The sequence below is a fragment of the Apiospora aurea genome (genome assembly GCF_038362705.1).
Source record: "Apiospora aurea strain CBS 24483 chromosome Unknown utg000007l_segment0_segment0, whole genome shotgun sequence".
In the NCBI taxonomy this organism is placed as follows: domain Eukaryota; kingdom Fungi; phylum Ascomycota; class Sordariomycetes; order Amphisphaeriales; family Apiosporaceae; genus Apiospora; species Apiospora aurea.
In genome coordinates, this window is record NW_027117394.1 from 904,357 (window position 1) to 931,755 (window position 27,399).

Genomic DNA, 27,399 nt, shown 5'->3' on the forward strand with positions numbered 1-27,399 from the left:
GCTCGGCATGGGCTTCGAGTTGTTAGGAAAGAACGAGCCACTTAGAGGTAGAGGGGGCGGGCCCGGGGGCCCTCCCTCGGTATTCCTCGGTTGGACAGTCCGCTAGCTGGTTCGTACGAAGCGGCCGAGTGTGGAAAGGCCATGGGACCAGGGGCAGCTGGTCGGAGAGTGGACATGTCATCCATCGACGATGTTGGTGTGTCGAAGCTGTCTCCGAGTGAGGCGTCCAGGTCGATCAGCGATTCTCGTATCGCAGCTGTACTCGAGTCGTCCCGGAGTGGCAGATCCGGCGCTGATGACGAGGGCATGCCACTATCACCACCGTCATCACCACTATCGCCACCGCCAGGAGCATAATATGTCCTCGAGTTCTCTGTGTAGTTTGTTTTGGTGTTGGGATCAAAAACCTTCTCTAGAGGAGCCTTAAGTCGTTCAAGCACGTGAGGCGGAGGTCGGCGCCTGCCCTTCGGTCGTAGCGGCGGAGGTACCATATTTTGTGAAAGATCCTGTGCCGAAGGGCCAGTGTCCTCAACCTGCTGGTCAAACTCCAAAGTTGTGCTAAAGTTCCATTCGTCCTGCTCCTGATCAGCCCCAGTGCGATCGGCCGCTATTTGCGCGCCGATGTTGGGGTTGAGTAGTGATTGCCTAACGCCACCCTGCTGCTCCCATAACCTGTAGTTCCGCACAAGCTGGGAAAGCGAGGCAGCTGGGTATGCCAACGAGGTCTGGCGGATGTATGGGTGGTTTACGACGCGGTCAATCATGGGACGCCGGTCAGGGTCCTTCTCCAGGCAGAATGCCACCAGATCCTTCAGCCCATCGGAATACTCGGGTCCTTCGAGCCGCGGAATGTGCCCGTTGAGGAACTCGCCAAACTGCGATGGGTCAACACGCGCCCTGTGCGACTCCATGGCATTCGGCGGTAATCCGCAGGCCATTTCGTAAGCCACTGCTCCAAACGCCCAGATGTCGACAGCAGGACCGTACGAGACGACGGGATCAAAGAGCTCGGGGGCCATCCAGTGCAGAGTACCGATGACAGTACGTCTCTTGTCGAACTTGGTCTGGACCATGGCCGCCACGCCGAAGTCGCCCAGCTGGACGCCGCCCTCTTGGGTGACGAAGATGTTGGCGCACTTGATGTCTCGGTGGATGACGCCGTGGTTGTGGATCCAGCGGATGGCTTCGGCCACCTCCCGCAATATCGGGATGATCCACTTCTCGTCGAGCCGCGGGCCACTACTCCCCATCGACGCCGCCGCATTAAAGGGCTTCATCAGCGTCGCGACGCTGCCGCCGGCGCAATAGTCTGTGACGATCCACATGGACTGCTCGACCATGAAGGCGTCGACGACAAGGTTGACGTTGGCGGCGCCGACGTCGCGGAGCAGCTTGAGCGTGCTGATCTCCTTCTGGATGTCGCCGTAGGTGTCCGCGGCCCCCGGCTTGACGCCGTCCCCTTCCTCGATGTCGACCATCTTGATGGCCACGACGCCGCCCGTCTGTCGGTCCGTCGCCTTGTAGACGCGGCCGTAACTGCCCTTGCCGATGAGCTCGGACAGTAAGTAAGGGGGCGCGCTCTTTCCGGCCTCCCGGCAGGCCAGGTCGATGGCCGTCTGCATCTCTTTGGCGTCGTCCATCATGGCCTTTCGGGTCTCCATGTTGACGATTTGGCGTGGGTCCAGTGTCGGGGATGTGGCCGTGACACGAGTTTCTGCGAGGAACTCATGGTAGGCGATGTTCCCCATCTGGATAGACAGACGGGGATCGCGGCCGGCAGGGGTTTTAATCCTCATCAGGAACAGCAAGGGTGGTGGTGAACTAGGTAGTTAGTAGGATTCCGATCAAGCGTTATGACCGGGATGCGCATTTAGCCTTAGTACGTGAATATCATAAGGCCCCCTCGCGTCCTGCATATCTCGGAAAGGAAGCTGGGCGGGATCGCGATGCCAGGTACGTTTTTGTATGACCTTCGCTGTTGGACAACCACACTGCCGGGGAGTCGGATGAACGGGTCTGCATCCGGGAGCAGGGGGGCGTGGGTGAACACTGCTTAAGCGAAACCACGGTTCCCAATCAATTGGCCCCAGCCAGGTACGATCGATGGGCGGTTCGCAAATCCCGACACTTGTCGGTCTGGCCGGTCTGGCCAAGCAATGGGGGCTATCCCTTTCTTTTCAATTCCGAGGAGCGAGAGAGGTTGGCACTGCACGCGTCACATCTCTTGATATAGCTGCCGTACAAGTACGTCTTTGCAGCCTCAGGGCAAAGTGCTACTAGCACCGCCGCGTAGACGTGTCCATCGACCATATCCGTTGTTCTCCAGTGAGGCCACAGGAAAGAGTGCACAAGGAGACAAGACATGGTATGGGCTGTTTGGTTGGGCTTTCCAAACTGAGGTCATATTAAAGAAAGTGGAGAGCAACACCTGATAGTCGTCATCAAATGGATCAAAGCGAAGAGCCGCAATCGTGTCGGTGTAGTAGAAGTGGAAGACTAGAAACCCCATGTTTGTTGACCGATCAACATCAGGCCGATTTGTACCTGACACTATCTTGATCGCTGCCAGGGTCACTGAAAGGGGAAAATATTGGAATTATCCGGGGTTGTGGTGAGAAGTGAAGGAAGAGCAGTGCAGTGGCTGCTGGTTGTGGCGGTTGATTCGCGGTCGTGACTGTATCTCCGCAAACCCCGAACATTCCCCAGCGACGCCACCTTCCCTACGGTCGCTAATTACCACCACTAATGCCTAAGTACGTCGGTGGGTGCATTGCACAAAGGCCGACTCGATGCCCATTTCGAGGACTGTATGTACCTGATTCTTGCATATCACTCCTACTGGTAGGAAGAGGGTTTTTCTCCCTCCATATGGCGACAATGCCTCCCCAGAAGCGAAAGCTCTTCTCCGTTGCCGACACGAGCGAAGACGAGATCGCCGTTCCCACGGCACCGAAGAACCCCAAACGACCTCGGCTCGCCCCCCGCCACGACCACCTCTCGCCGCTCTCCGACGAGCTCCTCATCCGCATCCTCACGTACCTGCCCCTACCGTCTCTCCTGAACGTCGCGCCCGTCTCACGTCGCTTCCACCGCCTCGCCGAAGACTCGCAGCTATGGAAGCGGCTATACTACGACCGCTTCGTGCTGCCGCGCGCCATGCGCATTCCGGGCTTCCGCAACGGCTCCGCGCGTGAGGGCAAGTTGCACTACTCGTCACGCCGGGCTATTTGGGCCGACGGGAGGAGGGGGCGGCTGGGTCGACATGCGCAGCAGCAACAGCAGCGACAACAACAACGGCGTTAGAGTTGATCGGCCTTCGACGTCGCCGGATTGGAAGGGGCAATACAAGCTGCGACACAACTGGTCCAAGGGCAAGGCAGCGGTGGAAGAGCTACATGTCGGCGACCACATAGCGGCTGTCGGTATCGGAGAGGAGATTGCGACAACGGCGCGGCCGATGCTGGTTAAGATATCCGAAGGCGTGGCGATAACGGCAGACCTTTCATCGGGCCTGCGCGCATGGGATTTAAGGACAAAGGAACTGGTCGCGCAAACCCAATTTCTCGAGTCTGAGTCAACAAGCCCGGCGGCACCGAGCTGCCTGGCCGTTGACGACCAGGATCTACATTCTACAGTGTTGAATGTGGCCGTTGGCTTCGAAGATGGCAGCTTCGGTGTTTGGAAGCTGGATATTGGCAAGCACGAAGTAATACGGAAGTACCGGCACGAGAAGTCTACCAATGGCGAGCTGGTCGGGATTGCATACTCGCACCCTTACCTGCTAACCGCCACCGAGTCGGTCTTGATATCACTCTACACATTCGACTTTACCGAGAACCCCAGGTCTGCCACCATCCCGGCGCAAGATAGACCAAGGTCTACGTCTATCAATATACCAACGGAGATGGATAGCCAGGCTGAGGATGAAGCCTGTGCGGCTGGCTCCGATCCCAAGATACCCCAAATGGCGAATGCGCCGGCGGGATCCCTACAGGCACCATTATTGCTCACATCACTCAAGTCACACACTTCAAGAGCCCCTTTAGCGCTTTCCCTACGCAAGACGGCAAGCACCACGATAGCGTCAATCGCATACACATTTTCCACCCTACAAGGATGGTCGCTGGGCATTCAAGACCTCCATCTACGGGCCTCAACCTCAAAAACGAAAACGACGCCAGACATCACCACAACGCGCATCGCGTATTCCCCACCCGTGCGCTCTTCCCCGTCGCAGCAAGTCCCCTCGCCGCCATCCTCACCAGCACATGCGACGACCCATGCATACAGCAGCCACGCCGCGGACGACGGCCCAACCAGCATCTGCTACAACCACCCCTACCTCCTCGCCACCTTACCCGACAACACCCTGATCCTCCACCTCTGCACCTCCAACGCCACCTCCCTCTCGGTCTCGCCCGGCATCCGCCTCTGGGGCCACACCTCGGGCATCAGCGACGCCGAGATCACCTCGCGCGGCAAGGCCGTCAGCGTCAGCTGCCGCGGGGAGGAGATCCGCGTCTGGGAGCTCGAGGGGGGCGGGCGGAGGCCCGGAGCATCGAGGTGCGGCCCAACGTCCGTGCAGCCAAAGCAAAGGCAGATGCGGAGTCGGATGAGAGTAATAGTAATACCCTCGCGACTTTTGACGAGAAGCGGAATTGGGTCGGGTTTGATGACGAAATGGTCATTGTCTTGAAAGAATCCAGTCAGGGCAGGGAAAGCTTGATGGTTTACGATTTTACTTGAAGTTAGGCAGCGCGTAATGAATGATACCCTATATACCAACCCACCCTGCCAGATTCTGTTGGCACTTCCAGACTTCTGTCGAGGCCAATGGAGTGAGTGGTCCACCGGACCCTGAAGACAGATCCTGTCCCCATAGACGTATGCACTTCGGGTCAAATGAGAGTTGCCTCCCAATGTGGCAAAGAGCATCCCAGAAGCAGAAATCCGTGCTGGGAAGTTCGTCCTACGCGACTACATGAGATGCACGGGACTTATGAAAGTCTCCAGTTCCCGAAAGGGGGATGTAGTCACCAGTATCTACGGATCATCTTGGCGAAGATCTGGTGAAACACTGCGACCGCCATTTAGATATCGGCGAAAGGTGCAATTGATATTACTGAAGTGGCCCTGGGGCATCATGATGCCGATACGTTGGTGTTTGTGAGATATATCACATCGTCCTCGTCATCTAAGGTCACATCCACCAACACCACGACGATGGCTGGTAGCAAATGGCATGACTAACATCGCCATCTACCAAACTCAACTGCCCCGGGCATCAGAAGCCGAGGAACTACTTCTGCAATTGCACATTGGTAAATAAAAAGTCGAGCAAACCAAGCTCATCTCAGTTCTTCAGTATTGGGTGATCGCAAAAGCAACTCATTGGGATATCAACATCATCACACTAAAACGTAGTCTGTAGCTCCTTCGGGTAGTCCTTCGCGCTGGCACCGAGATCCGCAAAGATGGCCTTGGCATCGTCCTCGTTGAGATCCTTCATGCGCTGCGCGTCTTCTTCCTCGAGCTTGACCAGCTCTTCCTCGGGCTCCTCCTTGCCATCCTTCTGATCCTGCTTCTGCGGCTCCATGGCCTTGTCGATTCCCGAGCCCTCTCCGATCAGCAGAACTTGCGTGTTGACGTAATCGAGGTGCTTGGGCGTTGTGCCGGACCAGCGGAGAGAACGAAAGTCGTCCTTGACCCTGTATCAAAGTTAGTAAGAGGGGAAAGGTGGAAATGAAGCATGAGATAGCAGGAGAACAACTTACTCTTTCGGATAATCCGGACCCTCAGGCAGCTGCGCGTACTTGGGCGGCGGGTAATCCGGATTGCGCGTACTAAGAACAAAGCTGCCCTTCTCGCGAAGCCCCATCTCCTTCTGGGTCTCGCCGAACTCTTGCGGCAGCGTCAGCATGTACGCCAGGTGGCTCTCGCGACCCGTTGACGTGATCGCATACACACCCTCTCCGATCGGGGTGGCCGCGGGCGAGTGGCGCGTGCCGGCCGTCCTGGTCTCGTAGTCGTTGGCCGCGAGGAACTCGTCCTTGAGGGTCGCGAACGACGCGTGCACCTTCTCGACGAAGGCGACCCACTTGTCCCGCCCGCTGAGCGGCAGCTTCTTCTTGGGGATCGCGACGAGCCGGCTGTTGCCCGCGTCGCCGATGGGGCCGTCGCCCAGCTTTCCTTCGTGCGCAATCGGTCGCAAGACCTATCGAGACTCGGGGATTAGCCATTTGGCATCCCAGATATAGCGCTGATACCAGACACGAGAATAAACGCTAGTCCTAACAAACAACGAAAACCTCTTACCAGGTAAGTCCGGGCGATGTCACCGACGCCGCTCGGCTCATCAATGCCCACGCGGCCGCGGAAGAAGAAGTAGATAATGCCCTTCTCGAGTATACTCGCGGGAACCTCGCCCTCGCGGGCCTCGGGCTCCACCGCGCTGGCGCCATTCTCCTCGCTCTTGGGCTGCTCCTCTGCGGCGGCGGCGGCGGCGGCGGCGCCGGGTTTCTCGTTCTCCTTATCGTCGGGCTTATTCTTCTCCTTCTCTGGTTGATCCTGCTCCTCCTCCTTCGCCTCTTGGGGCTTTTGCTCTAGATTCTTCTCCTCACTAGCGTCGGCCTTGTCATTGTCGTTGGCGTCATCCGTTTTCTTGGTCTCAGTACCACCGCCATCAGCACTGCAAATTGGCAATGTTAGTCACGATGGCACTGGGTAGACGCATAGTCGGCAAAGCATAGACAGGAAACGTACTCGGGCATGGATTCTTCAATGGTCATCTGTGTCTTCTCACCGTCGTCTTTCTTGGCGCGCTTTGGTGCTGGCGATGTCCTCTCTTCCATCTCATGTTTTGCACCTGCAGCTTGGTCGGTGGGCTCGGCGTTCTTCTCGGACGAGCGTGTGGAAGGCATTTTCAAGGAGATGCTTGCTTGCTACGACTGAAGTGAGGTGTGCGAGTTCGTACGAAGATCAATAACGAGTGTGTAAATGAGAATTCAATTGAGTTCTTGTTTGGGGAGTTTAGTAAAGATCTCGTAAAAGTTGCAGTTCAGCAGGGAAAGAGGGCTGGAGATTTTGGCACAGGGTGGTCGTGGGATTCAAGTACGATTGAGATTGACAGGCAGTGACGAAATGTTTAAATCAGCCTTCACCTCAACTCGTAATGATGCATGCTTCTCTCTTTATTGCCTAGCAGGTACGCCTCAGTCGTAAGCTAGCATACGATCGCCCATTTTTCCTTCCAAACCCATCACTTAATATTCTGTGGCTGGCTCTGAGATGTGACAAAAAGGAAGCTTACCCCAGGTTTTGAGGCTCTGATCTGATGTCATGGATCGTGTTAGTGCCAGGTACGCCCTTCCCGTTTAGCGAATACTTGGTGTCAGGCCAAAAAAGGGCGCTCCGCAACGTGTAAAAGAATTGGCAGTCACGATGCGCTTAACCAAATTTGGGTACGATTTTCTACGAGGTGTAAATACGCACTTATATTATTACGGTTAGCTTAAAAGCGCACTGATCATGGGTACCGTACGGAGTGTCGAAACTTACCCATCGCACGTAGTAGCGAATGGCACTTGGGTGATTGCCGTAAAACGGGCACATTGGCTCGGGCGCTGCGGCTGCCAAATAGATGATGATGAATGGGACCCTCGTTTACATGTATCCACTAATTTCATCTAGGCACCCAACGTACTGTAGGTACTGTAAGCTGAACTGGAACCGAAACTCCAGCAACCTATCGGTCAACCTATCGTGAAGGACAAGTCGCGGATACTGGCAGGCCAGAGGTTTCACCAATGATGAATGTGGCATAGCTGGTGCCGCGTTCCGTCACTTTCGACTTCAACAAGACCAGAATTACCGTCTGCTGGCTGTGAATGGCGGCACTAATGTTGCGTGTCTCATCATGCAGGTTGCAATCACGAGCTGCACCTCCAACAAAGCAAGCAACCTTTTACGGCAAGCCGTCCGGACAGAAGAAGCAGGGTGAACATTACTGTTCCGATGTCGCAGTCAATTGTCACTCGTCATTGGACCAGCCCGGCAACCTGCAGCTGTTGGCTGGGGCAGATCCAGCTGAGCTCACTTCAATGCAGTCTTTCCAGAAAGATGGATGAATGCGTCCATTCGTGTTTTGATGCCTTGGCAATGCCAGATGCCATGTCAATTCTTTTGATGAATCGCTCATCTATGTATCTGAACACTCTGATGTTTAGTTCACAAGCATCCACGTTCCTTCTGTTTGGTTGGTATGCGATTCCTCTGTGTGTCGTGCCCTCAGTCAGGAGCCCGTCCCCCTTACAGTTCTCCGTCATCGCCATCGCCATCTCCGCCATCAAACTCATCAAGACAGGTCTTAAAGGACTCATTCTCGCTGTCGGTATCTTCGCCTTCCACGAACCCGCTGTCGTTATGCCGTTGACTCGGGCTACTATTCACATGCACCTCCACCTCTATCTCCTCTTCCTCGTCGTAGCCGGAATCGTCATAATCGCCGTCCTCTTTGCCCTCCATCGGATTCTCGAACAGGCCGGGCAGTTCCTCGACGTTTGCGATCGCTGCTGGTTTCTCCTTCCCGTCGCCATCGGCACCAGAGTCGCCCGTATCCGAGGGGGTATTCGTCTGGTGAAGAACATGCGATGATGCCAGGTACTGCTCGGCGAGGTCGAGGTACTCTTGCCGGATCATCTCCATGAACTCATAGTCGTCCACTTCGTCCGCCACCACCTCCTCTCCATAGTAGTCGCGGCTGACGTTATAATCATCATGGAAACGCCAGTATAGCTCCGCCAGGTCGGCATCCTCCTCAAAGTAAATCGGTATCTCCTCCGTGTGCGTCGAGGGCATGAATGCATCTTCGTCATCAGCGTAGTAGTAATGGGGTGATGCCTCTTCTTCGGTAGCGTTCACCATGGGCGGCATCATGAGCCCTGCTTCCTCTTCGTCTTCTTCCCCTTCGATGTACTCGTCTCTGAGCGCCAACGTGCCATGAGACAGCTGATGATGACGTCCCTGCTGGCGTATCTTCTGCTTCTGCTTCTGCGGTCGCCATGGCACCGTTTCGTAAGCCGGCGACGATGGGGACAGGCGCGCCACAATCTCCTCGCAGAACAGCGTCCAGGCGTCGCCGCTGCGCTTGCTGAGCTCAGCGGCCTCGGCGCGCAGGTCTGCTAGCTGGTAGTAGACTTCTACGTTGCTGTCGTCGTCATTCTCTTCAAGGTCATAGTCAGGGAGTGGTGTGAACTCCTCGGCCGCATCGTGATCGTATCCAGTAACAGACTGGAGAGAAGCACCGCGACCGCATAGCTCTTGCGATGAGAAGTACTCGCCCTCGAGCTCCCAGATGAGGTCGGCGAGCTCGAGGCTCTGGTCCAGCAGCGCGGTGGCTTCGCGCTGGAGGTTGAGGAGTTGGGGTCCTAGGATTTCTTCCAGGACGTTGGGGTGCAGATCTTGGGCGGCCATCGTCCTCGCCATGTTTGCTGCTCTCGTGTTCAATTTTGCGGTTGGTGGAGTGCTGTGGGTTCTTTGATGTTGGGGGAGGCCGAATGTTTTCTGAGGTCGAAACAAAGCTGAGCACATTTAGATCGGATTTCCGAGCTGGTGATGGGATGGCGCTTGCATCACACACAATCAGATCCTGCAATTCGCGAGTCGGTAGTTCAGATGGAAGAGACGTTTCCCTCCTGGTGGTGACCTAATGAAATGACGGGATGAGATCAGCTGGATCCTGGCCACCACGAGTTGCGCAGTGAGCTGACCGCGGGTGTCTCGCCGTGTCTCTCCCCAAACCACGGCACGAAAAGGAAGCTTTCGGTGATGACCTGATTGAAAAACCTAAACAGTTGTTCCCATTGTTGGGCATCCGTTGAAGGAAGGTTGGATGTCTCGAACTTTTGAGTTTTCTTCACACTTCCTCCGTCAATTAAGCCCAAAAGAGGCAGAAGACCCTCTCTGCCCGTGTCATTGTCCGTTTGCGTCTCGGGCAAGCGAACGGTGGATTGACCCGGGTGGCATGCATCCCTTTTTAGATGATGCTGATTGCCATGCGTGCACTAACGACCATCCGCATTCCAATAACACCTGGGGATTGGAAAGCCGCCACGCCCACAGGTCGGGTGTCAATCAAGCTGCAATCATATCCGATTTTGAAGCCTACCACTCTACTTCTGGCGACAAGGCATCATACAGGGTAAATGGAGGAATGGCCACATTTCCGCTTCTGTCTTATCGGCAGCCAGTCGAAGCTGCGCCTAAGGTTTAACCAAGATGAGCCCCTTTGGTCGTCCGTAATTCTGCACAATCCTCCTGCACATTTCGGCTTCAATATTTCGTATTATGTCACCTTTATTAAAGCCATAGCCACTATTTCGCCCGATTTGAACGAAGCGTTACATCCGAGCTCCCTAAAGGGGCGACGTACCTGCAATACACGTAATCGCGAAACCAGGGCATCCTGCAAGTCTCTACAAGATAGATGGACAATTCAAACAAAGTCCACCCAGGTGATCGGTATTCCCTTACTTATCGCCATCTCAGGCGTCACTGATCTAACGTCGTCGACGCCGAAAGTTGTCCTTACCCGTTCCTTCTCATAATCTACATCCCGCGCAGTGCTGACAACCTCACCACCCTGGATGACCATCTTGTGGATTTCCGAGCGCCAATGCCACGTCTCTCCCATACGAATTTCCCGGAAGCTATAAATTGAGCAATGTCCCTACTAGTACTGTCGTTGCTGCTGTTAGTGTTGTTCGGCGTCAGACCCCCGGATGGCGACAATCGCAAGAAAGGCAAGTGACGTGCAGCGCGACGCGTCTCCCCCAAAGGAGACATCTCCAGGCAACTGAGGTATTCTGCAGTGGCGACAATGCGCAGCGTAGACTGCACAACAAAGCGCATGGCCGAACGACTCATTCCCTCCCATGTATTCCCCGTCGGCACTGGGAACCATCCGCAGTCTACGAAGGATCGCCTCTGTCGCTTCGCTGTGCAACGAGCCCATCGACTCGAAGGCCTTTACCTTCGAAGATCGTCTCATCACTCCCGGCAAGCGCATAACTCCTCCGGCCCCACGGGGGAACTCGACAGAGGGAATCGTGTTCGTGGCAGCGTGAGAACCTGAATAAAAGTGTGCATTCACGGGGTTGGTCGACCAATCCGGAACCCAGCTTGGCAGATTGACCATGCGGTCGGGGGCCAGCTCGCACGCCATCAGCATGTGGAGAGCATCTGCGTTCCGGAAGATGTGCGTCGCAGTTGCTGTGTAGACCTCGGCGGTGGAAAGGCTGTAATCGACTTCGGGCAGGCCCGCATCGTGCGTGTCTATCAAAGCGAGCAGGCCATAAATACTGTCCCGGGGGTTGGCACACTCTAGCCCCTTCAACACATCCCGCACCTCCAACCAGTCTATTGGGAAGGTGCCTACCAAGTACATCAGAGTGATGGCCTTTTGCATACCGAAGAACTCGAAAGCGAGGACCAATGCCCCTTTCCGGAAGTCGACCCATCCCATTTCGCTCATGCCGCAGAAACTTACGGCCTGCCGCGCGAGGAAAACCTCTTGACGTACCCATACCCTCTTGAACCACTCTCGTTCTAGGAGCGACTCCACGGATGCGGCAAACGCGGAATCAGAGAATCCCATGCTAAACTCTGCCTCAAAGCCAGCAAGGTAGTCGGCATCAAACCCCGTGTATGAATACGACGACCGGTCGACCTCGACCCTTGAGCCTGTAAACCCTATAAGACGCATGGCGAGGGCGCTATCATCGCGTTCGGACCCAGCCAAACAAGAACGCGGGAGGCCGACCTGTAGATGACGGTCATGAGCGGGACCTGAATACTCTTTTCAGCTTTGTCCGCTTGATTGATACATAGCGCGTCGACCCAGAGCGTCTTGGCGGTTCCTGCGTTGTGAAGGATGCGCCTCATGGCTTCCGCCAGATTATCCGTTATGGATAGTATGAACTGCCGGTTGCCATTGTTGCCGCCACCCTCGTCTGTCCCTACCAAGGCGCGCTGTCGTCGTGAGTAGGAGGTACCCAAGTGTACGACAATGCCTCGTATTCGGGAAGGTTCAAGTCCCCAATTTCCGAGCTGGCGTTGATGCCCGAGTCGCCAGGCGGTAGCTTGACGTGGCGGAGGCGGATGCGGATCTCGTCTAGTTCTTCTCCAGGGTACAGGGTCAAGAGCCGTACTTGAGAATGTTCGAGAGGCTGGTAGGCATAAGGGGTCACCACAAAGGGGGGCCGGTTCGCGGCGTACACTGGCAGGTCAAGAGACATACTAGTGGCCTGTGGTCGTAAGAATTCCGCGAAAATCAATCAGTCAGTGAGCAAACACCGAGATGTGCACGCCGCCCCGGCGCTACTTACGCCTCTACAGAGAATCTAGTTGCATACATGGACGCCCTATCGCTGTGAGACCCACAAGGAAGGAAAGTCGAGAGAAAGAAAAGCCCAGCACATAACCCCCTATATGACCTGAATGTGAGATTAGCGAAAGCAAGTGTCTCGTAGGGGGCATCATTATTGGGGCGCCTGTCGCATTACCCCGCCTCCACGCCGAAAGAAGCAACCTCCCTTGCCTTGCTATCGTGTGTAGCAACATGTAGGAGTGTATCCCGTCGTTCATCGCCGTCCACCTGTAAAAACTCGAACTTGCCTTGCGGCCTTGGAGGTCCAGCAACGCCAGAAACCCCGACGATGTGCCTGAAGCCAGCCCATTGTAGGAACACTCCACCCGAAAGCCTAAGGGCTCTAGGCAGGCTAGACCTGCCATGGTGCCTTGCCGGGGGTGGCAAAATCTTTCAGCGGGATGCTTGCCCTCCTCGGCCTTAGGGTGGCGTAAAGCCTTTACCAGGAGGCCTCACGGCCCGGTTGGGCTTGCTGAATGGGCAGCGACATGTGCTTAGGTTAGTGTTTGGTGCTTCAGAACGTGGCAGCTAGGTTCGCGGGCTGACGGGTATGAACGTATCCGTTCTGATTACGTGCAGGTGGCCTGATCGGCGGGCCCTGGCCCCGGGTTCCAGATGGTTCGAGCGTGGTCTTCGGTCTCGTACAAGTAGTCTCGAGAACCCATCGGTACCTACGTCTACTTGACAGCTACAATGATTCGCTCGCCGAGTTTGGGGACTCAATGATTCGGGAAGTCCTGAAGTAGCAGGAGGCAACATCCAAACAGCGGCATTGAGATGGGACGGCCTCTCTCAAATATTGGTAGGCGGCCGGTCATCCACAAAAGTAGGGATCGGGGTCGTTGCCGGTCGCGAGATGCGGCCGCACTGTTGCCATTGATTAGAGCTGTTCTTAGAAGACGTTCCTGCATCTCGATCTATACAATTCAAACTGGCCCGATAACCACACAACAGAGGCGAGAATTTAAACAAAAGTATGAGAAAATAAAACGAGTCTCAATAAGATCGTCAATATTTGTTTCGATTTTTCGAATCACATTGCCCAAAGAGGATCGAATTCAGCCCAGGAAGTGCAATTGAAGGTTGAATTGTTGGGGGCTGACACGGATTTTTGGCAGGGTCACAGGACCGCCCGAGTCAGCGCACAAGATGTGATCGGGTTCTGATCGAGATGTCCAGCAGACTGGCCGACTTGAATTTTCTTAAAGAGGCTCGGCAGGTGGGTAATAAAAAAAAGAGCACTGCCATTTTAACGTCACTATATAGTAACACTTATATTTTTTTTAAAAACAATTACTTTTATATTAAATTAAACTCTTCTTAGAGTTTTTAAATAAAATTAATATAGTTTTTTAATAATGTGGTTTATTATTACGCGACGTATATTACTTAACGACGTACTTTTCTTTTACTTTTTAACCTTTTTATATAAATTAATTTAATTATAACGTTTAAAGTTAATTAAAAATATTCGCTATTCGATTTTATACTTAATTTTATATATTTTTTATATATTCGCGTATTATAGCTTATTTCGCCGTAGATTTTATAGCGTTTATCGCTCGTCGCGCGCTTATTTAACGAACCTTTATTTTCGCTTTTATTAAGCGCTAAACGTTTTTATTTTATTTTTTCGTTTTATAGTTATTAAGAGTTTTTAATAATAAAAGCTTTTTTAAATTAAACTCGTAACTTTTTAACTCTTTAGCGTTTAAAAAGTGTTAAATTAGCCTCCTTTAATATATATATCTTATCGCGTATAAGGGTTACTTTATAGGCTATTTTAATTATACTTTTTATTATTTAATTTATTATATTTAAAATCGGCGTTAAAGAGCTTCCTTAATAGGTAGATACCCTTTTTTTAATATAAATAGAGTGCTTAGTTATTTATTAAGGGTTAAACGGTATTTAAAGGTTATAAGTATTAATTATCCCTAAATAAGATAAGTTAAGTATAAACGTTTAAGAACGTATATTTAGCTTAGTAATTACCTCGTTAAGGTTATAAAGTATTAAACTAAATACGTTAAATTTAAATTTAATATTAGTTTCCGTAAAAATAATAAAATACGCGGCTTTAAAGATAATAAAGAATTCGAGCTTAACAATATAGTTTATAAAAGCTTTAACGTGGTTTATCACTACGCGACGTATATTACTTAGCGACGCACCTTTTCTACTTCTCGACCCTTTTATATAAATTAATTTAACTATAACGCTTGAAATTAATTAAAACTATTCGCTATTCGATTTCTCGTTTAATTTTATATTCTTTTTATATATTCGCGCATTATAACTTATTTCGCTATAAATACTATAGCGTTTTTTACTAATTACCCTCCGCTTTAACGAACCCTTATTTTCACTTTTATTAAGCGTTAAACGCTTCCCTTTTACTTTCTCGTTTTATAGCTACTAAGATTCTTTAATAGTAAGGGTTTCTCTAAACTAAACTCGCGATTTTTAGCTCTCCGGCGCTTAAAAAGTATTAAATTAACCTCCTCTAATATATATATTTTATTACGTATAAGGGTTATTTTATAAGTTATTTTAATTATATTTTTCGCTATCTAGTTTACTATATTTAAAATCGGCGTCGGAGAGCTTCCTTAATAGATAAATACCCTCTTTTTAATATAAGTAAAGTACTTAGTTATTTATTAAGGGTTAAACGGCGTTTAAAGGTCGTAGGTATTAGCCGTCTTTAAACAGGATAGGTTAAATATAAGCGTTTAAAGATATATATTTAGCTTATTAATTACCTCGTTAAGGTTATAAGGTATTAAATTAAATACGTTAAATTTAGATTTAATATTAGTTTCCGTAAAAATAATAAAATACGCGGCTTTAAAAGCGATAAAGAATTCGAGTTTAATAATATAATTTATAAAAGCTTTAATAAATAGCTTAATTTTTTTTAAATAAGTACGCTTTAAAGGCGAATAGAGTGTTATATCGAAAGGTTAAAGTAAATATAATAAATAGTAAGGTATATTAATAGTAATAATATCGTTATCTTAATAATATACCTCGACTTCGGCCGAAATATAGCTTTTATAGCTATTAAAAATTAGGAGGCGGTAGCGACCCTTCGTTTACGATCTAATATATCTATTAAAATATTTAATTTAATCTAAGCTTATTTCGTTATTAGTTTAGTTATTAAAAGTCGATTTAATTATTTAATCGCCCGGTAAATCGGTTCCGCGGGATTAATTTACGAGTTAATATTAACTTTAAACGATTAAGAACGGCGGAATATATTAACCCTACGAATTAATGTATTTAATTACTATTACTTATTCTTAATTATTAGGCTAAACCGACTTCGCTTTTTTATACCGCTTAGCGCGTATTATAACGAGTATTAACTTAATTATACCTATTATAAAGCCGGTCTCGTTAAAATTCTAAATATTTTCGTCGATAATCCCGTATTTCGCCTTTATATTCGCGACCAGCGTAAATTAAATAGAAATAACTTTAAAATTTTCGTAAAAAGCCCTTTAATAATCGTACCGACGATTTATTTTAATTTTTAAGTCCGGGTTATAGTCGATAAAGCATTTAACTTAATATTTATTAACGCGGTCGCCGCCGCGCGACGTAGTAAAAAAATTAGCTATATTTTTTATATTAACGAGATCGGGAGGTATTTTTTAAATATTTAAATTAATTATATATTTACGAAATACCTCCTTTTTAATTAGATTTATTTTACGTCGTTTCGGTCGGATTTCGCGTTTTAAAGTTTAACCGTGAATTCGATAGCGTAAAGTTAATTTAAGTATATTATAAGCTTTTATTACTACTTTTTAATTTATTTAATTCGGTCCGTTTCGTATCGCTTAAATTATTAAAACTATCCGATCTTTTTAAGACTAATAAAGTATTATAGTTATAAAAGTATTACGCGTTAAAGTTTAATTATATTAGAATTAAATTAAAGTGCGTCGCTAAGTAATATACGTCGCGTAGTGGTAAACCACGTTATATTTTTTATACTAACGAAATCGAAAAGTATTCTTCGAATATTTAAATTAATTATATACTTACGAAATACCTCTTTTTAAAATAAATTTATTTTACGTCGTTTCGGTTAAATTCCGCGTTTTAAAGTTCGGCCGTAGATTCGATAACGTAAAATTAATTTAAGTATATTATAAACTTTTACTATTACTTTTTAATTTATTTAATTTAGTCCGTTTTATATCGCTTAAATTATTAAAATTATCCGATCTTTTTAAAATTAATTAAGTATTATAGTTATAAAAGTATTATATATTAGAGTTTAATTATATTAAAATTAAATTAAAATACGTCGCTAAGTAATATACGTCGCGTAGTAATAAACTACGTTATTAATAAAAAAATAAAAAGTTAATAATTATTAAATTCGATAATTTTAATAATAATAGCTAATATATTATAGTTTTTATATATGTTATTAGTAAAATATATAAATGTACAGTTAGAGCTGGATTAGCAGTGCTCTTTTTTTATTACCCACCTGCTCGGGATCGAGGGATACTGTAGGTTCCAGGTAGCCAATGGGCGTAGCATGCACACTAGGTATAAAAGCGTTTAGACTCTGTGGCCAATCCGGAGCAACTAGGTCGCTCTCCGCTTTTACTGCCTGCTGGGCCCTTAGCCAACGGTGAACACGTGCTTCCAGAATGCTCGGTACAGTACGTATGCAGAAAGGTTAGCCCCCCTCCACTGTTTTCTAAAAGTTAAAGGTTAGCCGAAAGGATTTATGCCTTTTATCGTATACTCTAAGCCAGTTTATTGTCGATCAAATTAAAACTTAAGCTTAAGTAGGCATAGATTTTCCGACTAGTATTTGACTTTTCGGGCAACAGTGGAGGGGGACTAACCTTTCTGCACACGTAATATACAAAGTGGGCGTCTGCGGTATGTCAATGCTTCAAAGTAATGGTTACGCTGGGATTATGCCCTGGGGAATAACGACCTGCAGATCGTTACTTACTCGAGGACATGTTGAGGCTGACTGGCTGAATGCCTCCGGCAGTCTGGATAGGTATGGCACACACGAGCACGCACCGGTAGCTCCATCGTGCGTGCAGGGAGCATGCATAAGCTGGGGAAGAATCCAGGTTTGCTAGTTTTCGGTGATTCGCAAGATGAAGGTTTGGCAATCGAAATCAGCAATTGCATGGGCAGCACCGACCAGTAGCGACAGAGATTAGAAGCATGGGGAACGTGGCCGAGTGGGGAAACTGGATAGCGGCCTCTCAAGGCTTACTGGCTTAGCCGTTTAGGGAATGGCCGAACGCAACGACGGCTAGCAGGCCCAAAGAGACCCCCCCAGGGAGGGGCTTGGAGCCTAGGCCCAAGGCCCAGGTTCCGCAGCTTACAGCCAGATGAGTTGGACGACATTGAGTCTTTGACTTTGCCCTCTCGCCAGCCATCAGCATGCAGACTAGCATGCCATCAACCGGCCTCCCGTCTCTGCTCTGCAGGGCAGTTGGGTTGGCGCCCGCTGGCTTGGAAAGGGACCTGGACTTTCTCTCCTTTCACCTACCTACCCATCCCTCGATATGAATATTCCGCCTTGGTGCAAACACGACCCGCCTCTCCAAACCCTGACGATCTGACTGAGCAGCGACCTAATGCCTTCCGCCCTGTGTGCCTGTTGTCGAAATGGGCAGCCGCGTACGTGAATCGATTCGCGAGCGTGAGGTACTTAGGTAAGCCTGTGTTTGTCGGGGTGCCAAACGAGAACCAGAATCGCAATGTTCTAATATAGTCCATCTACATAGCTACGACCCAGCGCTGCTTGCCAACATTACATACAACGACACGGCCACTCCAATACCCGACGCCCAGTTGCGGTCGTCGCACGACCCTGTCCTCACCTCCCTCGCCCAATTGGGAGCCTGCCGCACTGGGACCGCACGCGGAATCATCTCGCTTTTTGATAAGAATTGGCAGTACATCGTCGCCGAAGCGACCCAGAACCTCTCGCTTCTTCCTAATCTCGGCGCCGAAGATAGAGATGGCGAAGACCTATGGCTGTGCCAAACGGCCATCCCTCGAACCCACGGGGTCTGCGAGTGGACTCTACTGTACGATGGATCGCCCGAAGCATCTACTGAAGAACTGCCTGTGACCATGGTCAACGACCTACAAGCCGACGGTCGCTTTTGTCTGAAGCCTTACTGCGCTCCTGGCTCGCCCGCCCGATTCTACGCGTCGGTCCCCATACGATCACCCCGAGGTATCAACATTGGCGTGTACTGTTTGATGCATACCCAGCCTATATCCAAACAAGACGCTAAAGCCGCAGGGATAGATGTCATAATTCGCCATGTCACCCGCACGATCATGAACCACCTCGAGTCGCGGCGGTCCGCTGTCGCCTTAAAGCGATCCGAGAATATGATGCTCGGCGTCGCATCCTACATCAGTAACCAAAACACGGCCACGGTCGATTTTCATGCCAACATCTACCCACCGCACGCCAGAGACAAGGGTTCCAGAACTTCAGTACCAAGCTTTTCAAGCCAGATCGACAATGCCGAATCATCAAGCCAACCTGATAAAAGTACTACCCCCTTGTCGATAGATGTATGCGGCGACAAGGATCACACTGCTAGTGAGAATATGAAGGGGGGTAACGCTGGTACCAGCCGCGACACTGGCGACTGTACTTCTCACCCGGGTGTGCCACCTCGCACCATCTCTGCGACATCCGCCCCAGCCAGATTTTCCTTATCGTCAGATGGTGATGATCTATCGCTTGGAAGTATATTCACGAGGGCGGCTGATGTGGTACGCGAGAGCCTCGATATTGGCGACGTGACATTCTACAATGCGTCTTCTGGCTCTTTCGGTTCTCGGGTGGACACGCAGCCAAGCCGCGATCAGCCCTCGGATCCTTTTAGCACTTCATCCAGTAGCGATGAGATGTCGCAACAATCAAGGGCTCACGATAGCGGAACTTGCCTTCTTTTAGGGACGTCAAGATCGGTACTTTCGGATAGCCATGACCCATCTTCAACTGGACCTCCCTTGTCCCTCCCTGCGAGCCTTCTTTCATCCTTACTGAAGCGATATCCACGCGGCAGGGTATTCAATTTTGACGAACACGGCGCGTTACAAACGAGCGAGTCATCTGAAGACAGTACCCATACTGTTCTAGATGGCACACCAACGCAAAAGCTGCATAAGGCCCCTACGAAGACCCGTTGGTCTAGGCAACGCCAAGGAGAGGCATTGTTGAATATGTTGCCCGGCGCTCGCAGCATATGTTTCGTCCCAATATGGGACGATAAGCGAGAGCGATGGTATGCCGGAGGCCTAGCTTGTACCTATGAGCACAATCGCATATTCGCCCCTTCCGTGGAGCTCAGTTATCTGAGGGCGTTCGGTACGCTACTCATGGCCGACGTTCATCGCCTCGAGACGACTCGCGCTCATCAGGCTCAGTCGGACGTGCTCGGCTCGATATCACACGAGCTGAGGTCCCCCTCCACGGCTTGATTCTCAGCACGGAACTTCTTGCCGATACGCACCTAGATACGTTCCAGGGAAATATCCTCCACACACTCGAGACTTGCGGACGGACGCTTCTCGATACGGTGGATCATCTTCTAGACTACTCCAAAGTCAATCACTTCCTGAATTCGAACGAGGAACGAAAGGCGCGAGGCACGCATGGAAAGGGCCCGACGATCGAAGACGGAATGAAAGCCCAAGTATCGGATGTCAGACTCGATACACTTGTCGAGGAAGTTGTGGAGAGTGTGTTCGCGGGCTTCCGTCGGATGTCGACTCAATACTCCTTGCATCATAATCGGAGGAAGGCCACCGACCCTGATATTGGTGCTGTCCGAGCCTCTGGATTAGGCCTTGGGGGGATGATGACCCCTTCGAGCCCTTCGATTCACGGTGATGGGAATTCGCCATCTATGTCGGCCAGTGTTGCGGTCTATGTCGACATAGAGCCCAGCGAATCTTACAAGTGCCGGACTGTTGCCGGCGCGATTAGACGGGTGGTCATGAACCTTCTCGGAAACTCTTTGAAATATACGGAGAGAGGGCGCATCGAGGTACGACTATCCAGGGATCCAGTCACCACAAGGAGACGTGGTGTGAGGCAAAACATGATCCGTATCGTCGTGGCGGATACTGGGAAAGGCATGTCAAAGGACTTCCTTATCAACGGCCTTTACAAGCCCTTCTCGCAGGAAGATCAACTCAGTGCTGGCACAGGAGTTGGACTCAGTTTGGTGAAGAAACTTGTGACCTCCCTAGGTGGCGAAGTCTCTGTGAAGAGCCAATTGGACGTCGGTAGTGTGGTTACTGTACTGCTTCCCTTACCACCAGCCGACCATGAGGCCGCGGGTCACAAAGAAGAGGAAACTTTTAGAGCTCAACGGCAGATGCTAAAAGGGCTTCGGGTTCGTCTGGTCGGATACGAACAGGCAAGCGACGAAAGCGCGCCCAGTGCCCCTCCTGGTGTATCTACAGTCGGAAAGGTTTGCAAGGGCTGGCTAGGCATGGAGGTCGTGTCGGAAGCATCTGAACTTACCCCGGACGTAGTTATATGTGTGGATTCCAACCTTGAAGCGGCGCTGGGGATACAGGCATTCGCGGTTAAGCCTCCAATCGTCGTGGTATGCCCTAATGCTGTGATCGCCCACTCCCGGGCCATCAACTCGTCGCCTTGCCACGATGGACAGGTATACAAGTTCATCTCTCAACCGTACGTTACTGGCTCAACTTGTCCCATTGCATAATTCAATATAGCTAACGGCATGTGCAGAACTGGTCCTCGGAAACTAGCAAGGGTTTTGCTTCTTGCTTTTAACCGATGGCTTGAACTACAAGATGTCCCTGTTTCCCTCAGCTCAAGACAGACGGTATCTACACCATCCACGGAGACAGGATCACCATCAACGCCCCCAACAAACCACGGTGCCAGATGGCTCAACTCGCCAGGGACTGGTTCTGTGGCCACACAAACGGATTCTTATTTCCCTGTGACTCAAAGCCCATGCATGCTTCTTGAAAGCCCACGGAAGCTCTCTAATACGTCGGATGCCGAACCCCGCCGCCCGCAAGAGACTTTTAATTATTCAACAATAGCGATGACGTGCCCGCTCCCTTTGGCGTTACCACCGGGGACTCCCTCCCGCTCTTCTACCCCTTCGTCTTTGTCCTCGTCCAAACTGACGAACCTGCCTGCCGAGCAGTTCCTCCTCGTCGATGACAATCCTATCAACCTCCGGATCCTGTGCGCGTACATGAAGAAGCTCGATCGAGCTTTCATGACGGCCGTTGACGGTATGGAAGCTGTCGAGGCTTTCAAGGCCAGCCCGGGGCGCTTTACGTGCATCCTGATGGACATCAACATGCCGCGCCTGGACGGTCTCAAGGCCACGCAGCAAATCCGGTCGTACGAGCGCTACATGGGCGCGGCCAAGGCCTGTCCCATCTTCGCGCTCACGGGGCTCGCGTCCGCTGAGGCGCAGAGGGAGGCATTTGAGAGCGGCATGGAGCTGTTCCTCACGAAGCCCGTGAAATTAAAAGACCTAAGCGAAATCCTGCGTACGAGAGGGCTGATTTGAGCACGCTTGCCTCTACATCATTTATCTCACATCCATTGGATGATACTTCAAGGTGGATCTCGAAGATATACACGGCAGATAATAGCCTGTTTTGGTCGCTTTGCTGGTGGGAGCAATGCATACCACGGCTATCTTGATGTTGAACAACCTAAAGGGTTATACGTACCCTCGTCTTGAGCGAATGTTGTTTGCATACAAACATGAAAAAGAAACGCGTTCTGTTCCTGGACTTTCTGCTTTCGCGAGGTAGCGGAGCAAGCTGTGAAAGAGAGAGAAAAAACAGCTCCACAGCGGCAGGGGACAAAAGTACCAGCACATATATATTTAAATACAGAGAAACAAATTATGAATAAAAAGAAGATCATCAAGAAGAACTGAGTTGCTGGCTTTATTTGCGCATTCGTCTTGACATTCGACGCGGGCGCGGAAACCTCTTTTGACTGTCTTGTCGAGTGCGAGCGATCGCTTTAGGGGGCGCGGGCACTCGACAGGGGCTGCTGCCGCTGGGGCAATTTCACCCCGCAGTGATCCGGACTGTAGCTACCTAGGCTCCGATTACAGCGTCGAATTGACAGCCATGTCATGTCCTGCTTGCGTTGTACAAACGGAGTCCAAGGCAAAGGGGTCATATCCGGACCGATGAAAGGATGCTTCCAAGGGTGATCCGATCCCTCCACCATCAGAAGCAGAAACAGGCATTGCTTCGACCATTGCCGCCCGCCATTTAGACGAGAAGCAGCGCGCGCGGGCTCTTTACGGACAAGCCCCGACTTCGAGGATCGCGTCACCACGTCGGTGGGCAAAGACTTTCCCGTGCTCATTCAAGAAAGGGTCCAGCACAATCCCTCGGTGTACGGCCAGTCTTGCCAGCAATAATGATGCATAGCCTCGGCTTGGGCTTCTCTTGATTTTCGTGTTTCTCAGAGCTGACCCAAAGTGAATACTGATGCAAGCATTTCCTACCCTCCCCGAGACATGACTAATGGGAAAATGGGAAAATGGAACCGGGACTATCACCATCCTCGCCGCCCGCCTGGGTTTTGCTCTCGAATTAAGCCTCGGGCGCCGATTTCTGCAGTCTGTCGTACGCTTCATCTACCCCCTCGACGAACTCGAGTGCCCTGGCCTCGCCCACGAACAGTCGCAATCTTTCGGACCAGGCATGCTTCCGGTACCCGACGGGTTCGACGGCGAGCCACCGCAGCTCCTCGACGGTGAAGCACGCGAACAGCTTGAGGAACAGTTCGTCCCACCCGTGACAGTTTTGGTGCAGCTCGTGTCGCAGCTCGTCGTCCGAGTCCATGACCTCCTCGAAGATGCGCAGCATGTTCTCGGCCGCGTTGTACTTGGACTCGTAGGACGAGTGGGGCTGGATGTCGGCCACCATTCGCTTGAGCAGCTCCTCGATCTCCAGCTCGACGTCGCCGGAGATCTCGAACAGCTTGGACGAGCTCAGCTGGCTATACTTGTTGTTTAGGATGTAGTCCTGCCCAGTGGCGTAAGCTCATGCCTGTATACATGCGATACTGATTGGGGAGGAAAAGAAGAAAATGAGTCGAAGATGATGATGATGATGATGCTACTTACGACCTCCTTGGGATACGAGTCGTAATTGCGATTCACTTGCATCTCCTGCAGCCTTTGGCTGTGGCACTTGTCCATGACGCCCCGGGCTAGGGCAGGGAGGAGCGGCGCATACTGAAGCAACAATTGCTTTGCCGCCTCGCCGGACAACGACTGAAGATCGGCTTCCAATTGCTGCTGGTACCCAGGGATCATTGGTGGCGGAGGCACTGCCTGGGCCGTCCTCACCAATGGCGTGGATGCCTGGGGCGTCGGAGGCAGTGGGAGCATGGGAAGCATTGGGGGCCTCTGGGGCATCATGAAGGCCACATCGGAAGGACTGCCCTCGCGCGTTCGCTTTGCGGGCCTCTGGCCGGACGCCTCTGCGCCCTGATGGTAAGACGAAGCCCAATAAGCCATGGAGAGAGACCAGACACTTTTGCCCGTTTACCGTAGAGATGGGTTGAGGGTTGAATCAACTACTAGATCGGGAGAAAACGAAGAAGAACGTTGATGAAAACAACCGGCCATTTTGACAACCCTGTCGTTGTCGTGTCAATGGCGTTCAATAATTAGCCTGCTTGAAGCAGGGGCGTGCCATCCCGGGCATATATCCATCCTTGCATCGCCACTTTTATCGGGCCTTGGTTGTACCTTGACAACACATGGCTTTGGAATGTTGCCTACTTCTCATGGGTCGCCATGCAGCGAAGAAAAGTAAGGAATTTGCCAATACAGATATGACGACACAACGGAGATATTTCTAAGAAGCCCAAGGACGGGGTTCATGATTATACATTAAGTGATACAAAAATAATTTATGACTATATTTTTACGCGTGGCTATATCGGCGACAAAGGGTAACGTACTTATAAAGTGTCTAGAGATGTAGCGGCCAATTTACAGGAGCACCCGCCATTCATACAAATGTTTTGCTGCTATGCTATCAGCAGAACGAGATGCCGTCTTTGCCTTTCTCGAGTACCAGAACAGCACATTCTCCTTTTACGGCGCGGCGTAGATGTATATATGAACTTTTTCATCTATCTCACTGCGTATGTATGTATCTTATCTACGCGTAGATGTAACAGTAAGGACCGCCCACAGAGCTAAGGTGATTCTTGATAGCGCTAGCCGGCGCCGTATAGTGCAGGTCCAGCAGATCCTCGATGCTGGCCTCGGAGCTGGCCGGGAGGTTCAGTAAGGTCCGCGTGCCGGCGATCTGGAAGACGCGCTCGAGCGGCTTCTGGTTCTGCCAGATCCACCAGGTCCGGTCGACTTGTCCGTGGTGCAGCCAGAACATAATGTCTGTTGGAGAATTGGCAACCTGGAAGGGCGGAATGTCAGCTCACAGACGTCACTCTTGATAAGAAGAAGGCTTAAGACAAAAGGCACTAAGAGGACTTACATCGCCTCCGGGATCACCGCCCCAGGTAAAATGGCCGGCGCTGTGCAGGCCGAAGAATGTAGAGGTGAAGATATCCGAGACATTCCCACCCTGCAACCGATCTTGAAACGCACGGATGCCGGTCTGGTAGGCCGGGTTGGTGAGCAGGTCGACCGACTGCGCGTCGGTGGACCACTGCCGCGACACCCAGGCCGAGATGTCCCGCCGCACGCACCGCGGCTGGTACCCCAACGGCGGCAGCCCCGTCCGGATCCCCGGGAACGTCGGGCCCGTCGCCGACAGGTTCGCGACCATGCCCGCGTAGGGCCCCGTCTCCACGCACCCGCCCCCGTCCCCGGCCGGGACGCACCCCATCCCGCTGATGAGCGCGGGCGTGCACGCGTGCGGCGCGTACGCGCCGTTGCCGCCCTGCGACGTGGCGCTGCCGTCCAGGTACGGGGACCGCGCCGGGTCCTGCGCCGACTTGCCCCAGTTCCAGTAGGGCAGGTAGCCGTCGTAGCCGCACTCGTCCCGCAGCGCGCGCTCGAAGGCCTGGATGTAGTACCGGTGCCAGGCCAGGAAGTTGCCGGTGAAGTGGATCGTGTCGGTCGCGTTGATGTGCGTGGCGACGAAGTCGTCGTACCGCGAGCGCGCGCCCGGGGCCAGGTCCGGCGGGGTCCGGGGCGGTTTGGCCATGAGGCACTTGATGGCGCTGGTGTAGGCGAGCTTCTCCTTGCTGGTCAGGGTGGAGCTAAGGTGCGACGAGGCAATAAGAGGTTAGTCGGATGGGGCCACTGGGAGGGCCGGTGATGATGGAAAAGGGGCTGAAGGTAAAGAACTGCCGGGACACACGTACTATTCCCTCCGGACGGCGGCATTCTCCATGGTGCATGTCTGGGTCACATCATGCTCTGCGAGCTTCTTCTGCAATGAACCATCAGCGATGGCGTCGCGGAGCTTGGTGAGGCTTTGCGCTGCCAGCAGGTCCGTTCCGTCGGTGGGTTCAGGAACATAGCAGCTTCTGCCATCGGCCAAAGACAGCACTGTGGTGGCACTTAGAGCCAGACGCAGGAGGTGCATAGTTTCAAATAGTAGCTGCAATGTAACAGCAGCAGGAACCGGAGTAGCAACAGGAGCAGGAACAGTGACCGGTGTATATGTCGTCAACGGCGAGCTGTCAGTTCAAATAGACGACCGGCGCATGGGAGAAACCAATGAGTGTCTGGTCTGCGATACATAGGACGAACGAACATAGCGCCACATTACGGGAAGACACGGCACTGATATATAGATCCTGCGTCTATCTAGAGACATTTGGGGCCCACCGTCTATTCTGGGCTAAGTACGCGAGGGGATGTTGCCAAATGACAGGTCATCTCGGATCTCAGATAGCAGTGAAGGAGAAGGTAGAGAGAGTCGCCTGGGTCTCATGATTTCTGCATCTCTGCCCTATCGCTGGGTTGTACACCGCGTAGCCGGCGAAACGAGATATTACGAAAAGGTAAGGGCATCTTACCATGAGACCAGCACGCGCTTCTTCAGTAGACCCGACATGCTGGCTTTAGTAACATCAGATATTACCTTCACCCCGGAACCTCACCATTAAGACCACGGCATTTGTACATGTAATCAAGTACGGCAACGTGGTCAAGGTTCCACTCAACGGAAATATATGTGTGCTCTTACTTATGCCCGGTTCCAAGCCTATCCAGAGCCAGCCCACGTGGTTTCTGATTGCTTGATGAAAGAAGAAAACAGGCTCTGGGGCAATGCAAATGCGAGGGCGCCATGCAAGCCACATCCCTTGGGACAGATGCCTAGACCACATCGGTGAGTAAAACTTATCGTCAAGGCGCAGCCGTTGGGAGGGATGAGAGATCCCTGCCCATATCTGCACAGGCTCTGCTTGCATTAGCGCATCTTCGTGAAGAGACTTCCCCGGCTATCGGCCCATGCGAGGTACACCGAGATGTGCTCACCTTCTATTAGTATCAGGTTAAGTGGGATGGCTTCCTTGCTTACCGGTCTTCCTGCCTCCTTTTCTCCCAGACAGGGCTTGTAGTTGTGTCGCATCTAATTAGGTCGGGGCGAGCCCTGTCACAGCTGTGGCTTGGCGGGAAAGATCGGGTGCTTTCCATCACGTTGCAGATCGCCAGAGACTAAACGCGCGAGGAGCACGTTTCGTCAGATGTGACCATCGAACATCGGATCTCATCGTACTCGCGTAGGTCCAGTCGGCCAGGTTCCGGCATAATGCCTCGGATCATCGACATGATAAACGATGTGCCGGCACCAAACCATCGAAGCCGGTTGAACTTCCTTGTTATATGAGGTGTTGCATCGTGGCGATAGTCTCATGAGATAAGTGATATCATACGATCGGAACATAAATCCAGCCATCCCGATTTGCTACCAGCGTTGGGATG

General features: G+C 51.4%; 8 protein-coding genes across 8 annotated transcripts; 2 read left to right on the forward strand and 6 right to left on the reverse strand.

The window, feature by feature from the left end:
* Positions 1 to 41: 41 nt before the first annotated feature.
* PG986_010575 (STE/STE20/YSK protein kinase) lies at positions 42 to 1,748 on the reverse strand (the record flags this gene model as incomplete). The annotated part of the gene is made up of 1 exon (XM_066846797.1): positions 42 to 1,748. One exon carries the CDS (start codon positions 1,746 to 1,748, stop codon positions 42 to 44), a length of 1,707 nt encoding a protein of 568 aa, XP_066696288.1.
* Positions 1,749 to 2,877: 1,129 nt separating this feature from the next.
* PG986_010576 (F-box domain-containing protein) lies at positions 2,878 to 4,746 on the forward strand (the record flags this gene model as incomplete). The annotated part of the gene is made up of 3 exons (XM_066846798.1): positions 2,878 to 3,190; positions 3,246 to 4,492; positions 4,549 to 4,746. The coding sequence occupies 3 exons, from the start codon at positions 2,878 to 2,880 to the stop codon at positions 4,744 to 4,746; spliced, it is 1,758 nt and encodes a 585-aa protein (XP_066696289.1).
* Positions 4,747 to 5,413: 667 nt separating this feature from the next.
* Positions 5,414 to 6,920, reverse strand: PG986_010577 (uncharacterized protein; the record flags this gene model as incomplete). Its single annotated transcript, XM_066846799.1, has 4 exons — positions 5,414 to 5,708; positions 5,775 to 6,214; positions 6,316 to 6,688; positions 6,763 to 6,920. 4 exons carry the CDS (start codon positions 6,918 to 6,920, stop codon positions 5,414 to 5,416), a joined length of 1,266 nt encoding a protein of 421 aa, XP_066696290.1.
* Positions 6,921 to 8,307: 1,387 nt separating this feature from the next.
* PG986_010578 (uncharacterized protein) lies at positions 8,308 to 9,483 on the reverse strand (the record flags this gene model as incomplete). The annotated part of the gene is made up of 1 exon (XM_066846800.1): positions 8,308 to 9,483. The coding sequence occupies one exon, from the start codon at positions 9,481 to 9,483 to the stop codon at positions 8,308 to 8,310; it is 1,176 nt and encodes a 391-aa protein (XP_066696291.1).
* A 1,563-nt stretch (positions 9,484 to 11,046) lies between these two features.
* On the reverse strand, positions 11,047 to 12,293 carry PG986_010579 (HET-domain-containing protein; the record flags this gene model as incomplete). The annotated part of the gene is given in 4 exon segments (XM_066846801.1): positions 11,047 to 11,127; positions 11,150 to 11,818; positions 11,830 to 12,027; positions 12,051 to 12,293. The coding sequence occupies 4 exon segments, from the start codon at positions 12,291 to 12,293 to the stop codon at positions 11,047 to 11,049; spliced, it is 1,191 nt and encodes a 396-aa protein (XP_066696292.1).
* A 5,798-nt stretch (positions 12,294 to 18,091) lies between these two features.
* On the forward strand, positions 18,092 to 22,023 carry PG986_010580 (uncharacterized protein; the record flags this gene model as incomplete). The annotated part of the gene is made up of 4 exons (XM_066846802.1): positions 18,092 to 18,138; positions 18,211 to 19,820; positions 19,874 to 21,158; positions 21,219 to 22,023. The coding sequence occupies 4 exons, from the start codon at positions 18,092 to 18,094 to the stop codon at positions 22,021 to 22,023; spliced, it is 3,747 nt and encodes a 1,248-aa protein (XP_066696293.1).
* A 1,051-nt stretch (positions 22,024 to 23,074) lies between these two features.
* PG986_010581 (uncharacterized protein) lies at positions 23,075 to 24,006 on the reverse strand (the record flags this gene model as incomplete). Its single annotated transcript, XM_066846803.1, has 2 exons — positions 23,075 to 23,509; positions 23,611 to 24,006. 2 exons carry the CDS (start codon positions 24,004 to 24,006, stop codon positions 23,075 to 23,077), a joined length of 831 nt encoding a protein of 276 aa, XP_066696294.1.
* A 652-nt stretch (positions 24,007 to 24,658) lies between these two features.
* Positions 24,659 to 26,053, reverse strand: PG986_010582 (tyrosinase; the record flags this gene model as incomplete). Its single annotated transcript, XM_066846804.1, has 3 exons — positions 24,659 to 24,913; positions 24,995 to 25,724; positions 25,830 to 26,053. 3 exons carry the CDS (start codon positions 26,051 to 26,053, stop codon positions 24,659 to 24,661), a joined length of 1,209 nt encoding a protein of 402 aa, XP_066696295.1.
* Between the last annotated feature and the right edge of the window lie 1,346 nt (positions 26,054 to 27,399).